This window comes from Nicotiana tabacum, chromosome 11, assembly GCF_000715075.1.
Source record: "Nicotiana tabacum cultivar K326 chromosome 11, ASM71507v2, whole genome shotgun sequence".
Classification (NCBI taxonomy): domain Eukaryota; kingdom Viridiplantae; phylum Streptophyta; class Magnoliopsida; order Solanales; family Solanaceae; genus Nicotiana; species Nicotiana tabacum.
The window spans coordinates 101,047,201-101,056,976 of NC_134090.1; the positions used below are offsets into that span (position 1 = coordinate 101,047,201).

General features: G+C 35.3%; 1 protein-coding gene across 1 annotated transcript; it reads right to left on the minus strand.

Moving 5' to 3' along the window:
- Positions 1-1,056: 1,056 nt before the first annotated feature.
- Positions 1,057-9,244, minus strand: LOC107789110 (phragmoplastin interacting protein 1). Its single transcript, XM_016610878.2, has 4 exons — positions 8,646-9,244; positions 4,609-4,780; positions 1,840-1,886; positions 1,057-1,761 (listed from the first exon to the last, which is right to left on the minus strand). The coding sequence occupies exons 1-4, from the start codon at positions 9,092-9,094 to the stop codon at positions 1,251-1,253; spliced, it is 1,179 nt and encodes a 392-aa protein (XP_016466364.1). The 5' UTR covers positions 9,095-9,244; the 3' UTR covers positions 1,057-1,250.
- Positions 9,245-9,776: the final 532 nt, after the last annotated feature.

Here is a 9,776-nt window from a genome sequence, read left to right on the forward strand (position 1 = left end):
TACAATATTCTAATTTAGAATACAATTCAAATCGAATATATCACAATATTCTAATAACAAATATAATATCTAAACCAAGCATATCAAAGTATTCTAATTTAGAATATATTGTTCAAACTAAGTATACCATAATATTTTAATTTGTAATACATTATTCAAATACTATAATATTGTAATTTAAAAATTTTTAATTTGAAAAATCTTACCGTATTGTTCAAACTAATGTATTTATTGTATGTTTGATTTGAATATTGTATTCCAAATTAGAATATTGTGTTATGTTCGATTTTGAATATTGTATTCTAAATTTGAATATTATAGTTATTTGATTTGAATATTGTATTTTTCATTGGGATATTGTGGTTTATCGCATTCCAAATGAGAATATTGTGGTATGCTTGATTTGAATACTATATTCAAAATTAGAATATTATTGTATGTTTGATTTCAATATTGTATTTCAAATTAGAATTTTGTGTTATGTTCGATTTGAATATTGTATTCCAAATTAGAATATTATAGTTGTTTGATTTGAATATTGTATTTTTCATTGGAATGTTGTGGTTTATTGGTTTGAACAGCATATTTTAATATTTTATTTAGTTTAGATATTATATTCCTAATTAGAACATTTTCACCTTTTTTTGTTTTTCTTTTGATTACATAGATAAAAAAGAAGAAAAAGATTATGGAGTACTTCATAGAGAAATTACTGGGGGGTGGACTTTTTGGTGAACATGTATAATTCTAATTCCTTAAAACGTGGGATGATGGAGTATTTTAAGGGATTTATTAAGTTGGAGTGAGAGATAATTTAGTTCCTTAAAAGGTGGGATTTATTTAATGGCATATAATGATATTAAAAGTTTAAAAAGTAATAAATTTATAAAGCAGGTATACAAGGTTAAATAAATATTTCAAAGGTATGTAAAGTTAACTAGCATTTCTAGTAGAATATAGGCGAGGAGAGCCAAAGCTTAAGCCGGCTCGTCTCGTGGCCCAGTCCTACTTCTCCTAGGTGCCTATCACATGTTTTTATTTTCTGGTTTGCCGCAGTGAAAACTGAAAGTTCATATTGGGATTACATGATAAGCTAATTACACAACATCAGCTGAAGTTTTCTAGAAAACGGACACAAAATTAGGAACCAATGGACTTCTAAAAATGTCGTCTAAGAGGATAAAAATGAACAGAACTTGTGTGAGCACAGGTCAAGTAAAAAATTGTGAAAAATTCGGTCTCCAATAAAATCAATTAGCAACTTGTTCAATTTCTTGTTTCTTTGGACAAGAAGATGAAAGGTGGCCACGCTCTCCACATTCGTAGCACGTCCGCCTCCTAATCTTTGCGCTGACAGTGCTTGTTGTAGCACTATCCACATTTTCGTTTTTGGGCATATGTATTGAATTGGTCGCTCCGCCTTTCTTTACAGCTCCTGTCTTTGCAACAGCACAACTTATTCTAACAGGTCTACCACAGACATTTTTCTGATCCAACTTTAATGCCATGTTAACAGAGACGCTATCAGCAAAATCCACATGTGCGTAGCCTCTAAATTCTCCTGTTTCTTTATCTTCACCAAATCGGATAGAACTTATGCTGCAATCTGAAAAAAGTTTCTTCAAGTCATCCTCTGTTACATCCCATGATAAGTTACCCACATATACCCTATTATACCCCTCCACCATGTTTGGCGAGAAGTTGGATGCTTTGTTTGCTCTAGCTGACTTGTATGACTGGATTTTCAGAAATAGTCCACCCCTGGAAGAAGATATAAGTGTTAATGAGAAGCGACACAAAATTAACTTTCTCAACGAATAAATACATGACTGCACTTACATATCAGAACCATCCAGTTCCATGGCTCTCTTAGCAGCTGCTTCAGTCTGGAAAATGAATTTAGTGAGAAACTCACTCCCACTAACAAATTTCTAAGGAAAACCAACCAAGGGTCTGAAGGAGAAATTATATGAGTTGGCTTTTAGGTGATAAGACATCTATCAAATGCAAAGCTAGGTAATTGTTCAGACAAGCATTGCACTTTATAACCGTGTGAAAGTGGGTAATAGTTGCTTGACATATCAAGAGCAAAACTTTGCAGAAAGCTACATGGAAGACAGCTGCTAATAGTTGGACTTTAGGACTAGTGGTCGTATAAGAAGAAGAAACAATTTCGAACACAAATGAGATTGATTTTGCAGAATTTCTACACAGTTTGAAGAAAATACATTCCAAAGTAGCATTTTTTTTATATTAATTAATGAGTAATATACACAACTCTGAATTAGGTTCAGCCAGCCACCCTATTGAAGGTTGGGAGGTTTCTAGATGGAACTCCAACACCCTCTATTTCTCCAGTTTTCACTCAGTGAAATTATTCTCAAAATACTGTAATGACTGACAGAACATTCTAAGAGACAAAGCACGGAAAAGAAAAGGAAGATTACAGAAAACTGCTAAGCTGTCCAACCTTTTCAAGATTATCAGAAGAAACACATGAAATTCAAGCAGTAAACAAGTAATTAACAGAAGTGGCACGCGGAACAGAATCAGAAAATAAGCTTCAAAACAAGTTCCAGAAAAGAAAAAGGGAGCTACAAATGTGAGACCCACACAAAGCATCATTATCCAAAATCTTTCAGGGAATAGCGCAATGGAAGAAAAGGAATGAGATTGAAAGCTACCATTTGAATCTGCCACATGCAACGCGAGTCAAATTAGTAGAATGAATCAAAAGATACAGTAAAATCTGTTACTTTCAAACAAACTAGATAAGAGAAAAATAAAATCTTGATTTGACTAAAACAGACAAAGAAGACACACGCAAATAGAAAGTTTACAGATTGGCTTCCAAAGAACGGATGAAGATTCTACATAAATAATAATATCCCTTTCTTGCTTCTTATTTTGCTATGACCTATAAATAAAGACAAAACAATCGCTGAGAATATTGCTTGCTTTTCCTTGAGTCATATTTTTGGAAGCGGATGAAATGAGAAAGTATAAACAGCAGTACATATACCAAGAGGAGAAGGCGCAGTCACTGGTGAGCGGATGAAATGAGAAAGTATAAACAGCAGTACATATACCAAGAGGAGAAGAGGCAGTCACTGGTGAGCGGATGAAAGAGAAAGGGTAAGAGAGATTGTCAGATGGCAAGAGCGCTTGAGTAGCATCGATCAGTCTTTATTGGTGCAGGAGAGAGAACATTTGGGATAAGCGGTTATTTTTTGTTTTGGACAAATTTTCCTTTTTCCTTAAATTTGCCATTTCCTCTTTCCCAATTATACGCATTATTTTTTAAGAATAGTATGTTTCCTAAAAAATGTGCTTGTAAAGCCTCATGTAAAAACAGCAAATGAAGTCAGTTGACCTGGCTATAGGCTTGATAACTACATATACTTTTCAGCTAGAGAGTGCAGGATGTATGTGAGATTTCAGGAGTAGGGAGTAGGGAGTAGGAAGCAGGTAGTGCAAGACAAGGTAAGAGGGACCTTGTAATTTACTTGACAATTAGCTAGCAGTAAAAAAACAAGACAATTCCGTGTACACAATTGAACAAATAAATGCATTCAAATATTTCTCCATAAGAAAAATGTTATAGGGTAGTCAATGCCAATAACGAGAACAGTCATCATGCAGTTTTCCTCAACTTATACTAAATTTTGGCTCATAGAATTTCTATCCATCTCTGCCACACCTGAACATGCTTGATATTTAGCAAGTTTCAAGAAATGGGATTTCTTAAACCAGCATATGGAAGCTATAAAAACATAAAATCAGTTGAACATATTAAAACAATTCATGTATGCCTTCATAAATGAAAAACCAATGCAAGGAACAGTGACCAGTATAAGTCAGCAAAAAAGCTACATGACCGAAGCACATCCATGCTAATCCAATGCTTCAAAAAGATGCTTAGCCATTATCTGACAGATTTAACCTTCTCCATAAATATCATAGTTGATATTTTCACAATCCAGTTCTCCATATGCCTTCAAGAATGGATGCTTGACAATTTTGACTTATAGGATTTCAATCCATTTTTGCTACATATGAACATTCTTGACATTTAGCAAGTTTCAAGAAATGGGATTTCTTGCACCAGCTCATGTAAGCTATAAAAAACATATGATTATAAATGCAAGTCAAAAATTTCATTTATGCCTTCAGCATATTGCAGCAAATGCAAGGTAAGCAGGGACGAATATTAGTAAGCAAATATTTACGTGAACACAGCAATCCAAGCTAATTCATTGCCTCAAAGAGATGCTTGTCAATTATCTGATAGATTTAACCTTCTTAATACTCATCTTATATGACTTAGTTGATATTTTTGTAACAGATAAGGTGGACCACTGACAATCCTAGTGCTAAGAGATGAATTTTCCATGGAATACTTTCCATCTCATTTAGTTATCAAATGGACCGTCAAACAAAAATTAGTTCTTCAGCCTGAAAAGTGTGCATCGTCACATACTTCAAAACTTTGTCACACAATTGCATGGTAACAAACACATCCAAAACCTTTAAGCAACAATCTCCAAAGATACTGCAAAGGACACCATTAAACACTATTTGAATACACAGTTCACCTAAAGAATCTACCTTAAAAGTGATAATGGCAATTCCTCTGAACTTTCCGCTGTCAGGGAAATTCATACAATCAACTTCTTTAATGGTGCCACAACCTTCAAAGTAACTCCTAATATCGCCCTCAGTGGAATAATAAGGAATTCCTCCAACATAAACTTTTCTAGAAATATCGCCGCTTTCTTCCCTGGAATAAACAGGCACATCGCCAGAGCAACATTGTTGTCAAAAACGAAGAAGAATATGAAAGAGTACATCTGAAATCATGCAATGGATAAGAGTTGCACACATGACTGCAAAAACATAGTTCAAACAAAAAGTCATGAAAAAGGCCCATGCCCACAGCCAAAAACAAGAGTTTGATGCAATTGAGGAGTACTTATCTACCATAGACCATCAATTTCAAGCTCCTTTGGTTCTTTTTTTTCCCCTTTTCCAGTTGTGTGCGCGTTGTGCGCGCATAGTTCTGTCTGTAACAGATTCGAACAATCGATCGCGGTCAAAATAAGACCAAGCTAGGTCTTTGAATTGGCACTCCAGCAAACCCGAAGTTATGTCAGTTTGATAAGAAATAGCGGTAATATTAAAATCAAATAAACATTAGCCATCTTGTGCGCTACATAAGTTTTTAGTAAAAATAAGCCTTTTGGGATAGTACACCCATAAAGGGTGTTGGCTAATTAATAATTAGCTGGCCCATTAGGTCTAACCCTATCCCCTATAGTGTAGTCTATATAAAAACCACTATGGGTGTTAGGAGACTCAATTTTTGTTCACAAAGAGAACGGCAAGGGTTTACTATCTGCATCTCCAATCAACGGCTAATTAGAATGTGGAAATAGGGAGTCCATTTGCCACGCGAGGATTCCCGACGACCGGTGATTCAAGCCAGGCTGTTGCACTCGATCCGAGTCCGTTTAGGGACGAAAATCTGCAAGTCTCCAATACTCTGAATTACTACACTGGTATCAGAGCCAACGGGCTCGTTTTCTGGTCGTGTAATTCTTTTTTTTTTTGCACAGTATATTAATTCTAGGGTTGTTTCACGTTAAACCCGTATCTTTCTTGCACTATTTTATGTTCAAAACTACTTGTTTTGTGTGTGAAACCTTTGGACTTTTAAAGATCTCGTCGAGAGCTTTTCAACGATATATAGAACATAAAATTTGGCCTTACAGTTTGTGAGTAAGGTAAGTTTTCAATTTTAGGGTTTCATAAAAAACTAGTTTAACCCTAAAATTCAATTATACATGTTTCATATAATTTATGAAAGTTGTTGTAATAAGTTGTTGCAAAATCTGTTATGAAAGTTGTTGTAATAAGTGACTTGAGAAAAAGTAATTCATCAAATTGTGTTTTTCATTCGAAAAAACGATCTGATTATAACGAAAATATGATTAGGGTTTGTTTGAATGAAAAACAATTAATTTTGATCGTAGGGATCAAATTTAGTTTGTTTTTCGTGGAATAAGTTGTCCTAACTGGTCCTAAAACACATTTAGGATTTTAGTCGGTATTTCAATCAAACTAATTTGGCAAGAAAACGTGTTTCTTGGCCAAAATTATGAATCAACATGCCGGAAAAAATCCCTCACTGTTTTGCGGAATTATCAAAACCCGATTTTCTGGTTCTGGGTCGGGTCAGGCTCGTATGACTGGAGAGACGACCATGCACATGGCCCGGCAAAGTCCAATCGCGACAGCGGCGCGTGGGGTGCGTGCGGTGTCCCCAGGGCTCCGTTTTCTATGGTTTTTTCCTATTTTATCATAATTTAATTTCTGATTTTTTCATATTTTTGTGTAATTTTTTGGATCTAGAAAATATTTTTTTCTGCAATAATACAAGACACTAATTGCTAATTCCCTAATAATTATTTTTTGCAGTATTTTTGAAGAATAAAAAATATGAAAGATTATTATATGATCTAGAGAATATGTCTATGTGACTCACTCTCCTCATGTAAAATAAATATCCTATTTTCTAAGTGAAATTAGGCAAATATTGAATTTTTCCTTGATTTGTTCTTGGAAATATGTAAAAATTGATTTTTCCATATCTAATGAATTATTCTGTTTATTTAAATGTAAATCTAGAATAATATCCTATTTATAAGTGACATGTATATTTTTTTTATATATACTGCTTGCTTAGTTTAGAAATAAAAATATTTATTGGAATATTTTTATTTTGTGACTTGGCTTGAATTGATTTCGCTAATTTGCATTTATACATCAATCCATAGACAATAATGGGGAACATAGTGAACTTTTGACTCAAGGATTTATGTTTGTGTATTAATTTTTTCAATTTGCTAGACACATTTGAGTGTATGCAAAACAATAAACATGCGTGTACTTTTGTGTTCCACGAGAAACCATGTCTACTGATTTGAAGAACATTGTTGCATAGCTTAACAAAGGTGAAAAGCTAAACGGCAACAATTATGAGATTTGGTGCATGAAACTGCAATATGTGCCGGAAGAACAAGAGGTTCTTGAGACTCAACACTGTCCTAGATGAGCCTGAGCAAGGCATTACGGCCCAGCAAACGTGTGATCATGAGGCTTATACTGCTTGCAAGAAAAAGAATCTAGCTCGCATTATGTCGCAGACCAGCATGGATGATGATATCAGGAGGGAATTCAAGACCCACATAATTGCTAAGCATCTGTGAGATACTCTGAAAACTAAGTTAGGTAGCACTACGGTTGCTAGACTTAGGTCGATCAATATCAAATTTGACACCTATAAGAAGTGCCCAGAGCACAACATGAGGAAGCACTTAAGGATAACGTCAAATATGATAAATGAGTTAGCAGATGCGGGCCATAAGTTGACTGATGAGCAACAAGTCTAAGCAGTCACTCGTTCCCTGCCTCAGAGTTGGGAGCATATGAAGATGCACCTAACTCATGACGAGAGTATTGTGACGTTCGAGGATGTGAATCATGAGCAGCAAGAAGAACGGTGGCTGGCAGACATAGTGCAAAGGTGCATGTCTGCAGCTTCTAGCTCGAGGATTGATTTTAAACGTAAAGCCAAAGAGAACTAGAAAGGCAAGGGTCAACAAAACAAGAAGCCTCAAAATGACCAACAAGTCGAGAAGAAACGTGGAAGAAAAAAAAATATGATAAAAATGAAGTGCTACAATTGTGACCAAATGGGTTATACTCTAGTGAATGCACTCAACCAAGGAGGGCACCTAAGAGTGGCTCCCAGAAGGTAATTCATGTATCTTATGCTAGTGACATATGAGTTATGGACTGGTAGAAAATCCGACCTAAGTGTCTTGAGACCTTGGGGATGTGCAGCTTATGTTCACAATTCCTCTCATAAATATGGCAAATTGGCCCGAGGGGAAGAAAGAGTATTTCGTTAGATATTCTGAGACCTCTAAAAGTTGTGTGTTCATAGGGCTGCAAGGCAGTGGGAGTGTAACCGAATTTGAATCTAGAGATGTCACATCAATATAGTTAAATTCTTGCCTTTCACTATTTTAAACCCTAATCTTCTATCTTTTTTGATTCCGTGTATTTTTGTTATAACCGTATTTACGTATCAGGTGTTGTCTAATTAATAATTAGCCGACCCACTAGGTCTAACCCTAGCTCCTATAGTGTAGTGTGTATAAACACCACTATGGGTTTGAGGAAACTCACTTGTTCACAGAGAGAACAGCTACAGTTTACTATCTGCATCAATAATCAACAGATAATTAGGTTGTGGAAAGAAGGAGCCCATCCACCAGGCGAGGATTCCCGATGATCGGTGATTCGAGTCAGGCTGTTGCACTCGATCCGCATCCTTTTTGGAGCAAAAATCCTGAAGTCTCCAATACTCCGAATAACTACATAAGTTCAGCATATTCACAAAAGGAAATTCTCCTTTTATGATAGGAACCAAACATAGCCCAACAGTTTAACTATTTAACTTACTAAAGCAGAAAAAGTTTTTAAAAAAAAATATCACAAAGCTACTCCTTTGTAAAACCATTCCAGAAGAGAAAAAACAAGGCCAATATGACAAAGTGAGGAATTTCAGTATTTCATACCTTTCAACGCTTTTACTAGGCTCCACTGCTTCTGCTTCTCCATTTCCTCCATCCCCAAAAGTCTCACCCTCCTTCACTTCCCTATCTTCTAACCTCTGCTTCCCTTTATTCTTCTTCTTCTTCTTTTTCTTGATAGGCTTTTTCTCTGTCTTCAGATCCCCATTCTCCTTCTCGCTTTCATGTCTCTTCCTCTTCTTATTTTTTCCTTTCTTCTGCTCCGGTGGCCCACCTTCTTCTTCTTCTTGAGAAGAAAGTGTCTTTTCTCTACGTTTATCCCTCTTGGATAATCTGGGCTTCTGAGTCACTGAATCTAGAAGAGATTTGAGGGATTTTGGATTTGGGTCTTCCACGTTGGTGGAATTTCTTTTAAGCTCCGACTCCGATGCAGCTAGCAGTTCAGCTTTAGCTGCTCTTACTTTTTGTTTCAACTTCTTGTTTGATAGAACCATGGCAACGCCAATGCTGTGTTAGTAGAGTTGAACATAAACAAGCTGCGGGAGGCACTTTGAGTTTCCAATGACAATGGCGGAACCAAACCCTGCTAAGACCTCGCCGCGGGAAACCTCTTAACACAAACGATGTCGTCTGGGTAGTTAAGTCCTAAAGGAGAAAAGGGGCAAACCATTTATATTACTTATCTATATTACTTTTGAAACTTATCTACCTCCAACTTTTAATTTAATTACAAGTTGATATATGATCTATCATTTATATACAAAATAATGCATTAAACAATAATTTTACCCATTTTCTTTCCCTTTTCTTCCTTTCCAAAATTCTCAACTATGCCTTATAAAAAAAACTAAGTGGTCGTTGCAAATATAAAAGTCGAATCCCACAATAAAGGCTTAACTATAGCTATTTAATATCACTAAGAAAATAAGTTCAAATAATTTTCGAGTTATTAAGATTGAGATTTTTGTTTAAACTACTTAACTAAAAAATACTAAAGCAATAAGATTATCAACTAAAGAGAAATATGTGAATTGAAGATAAAAAAACCTGGGATTATGATTTCCTTAATTATTAGGATGAATGCTTAATGTGTTCACTATAATCACCCCGAGTTATTCTCCAGTTGTCGTGAGTTATCTTGTTACCACAATTATCTCTCGATCAAAAGTAGTAATT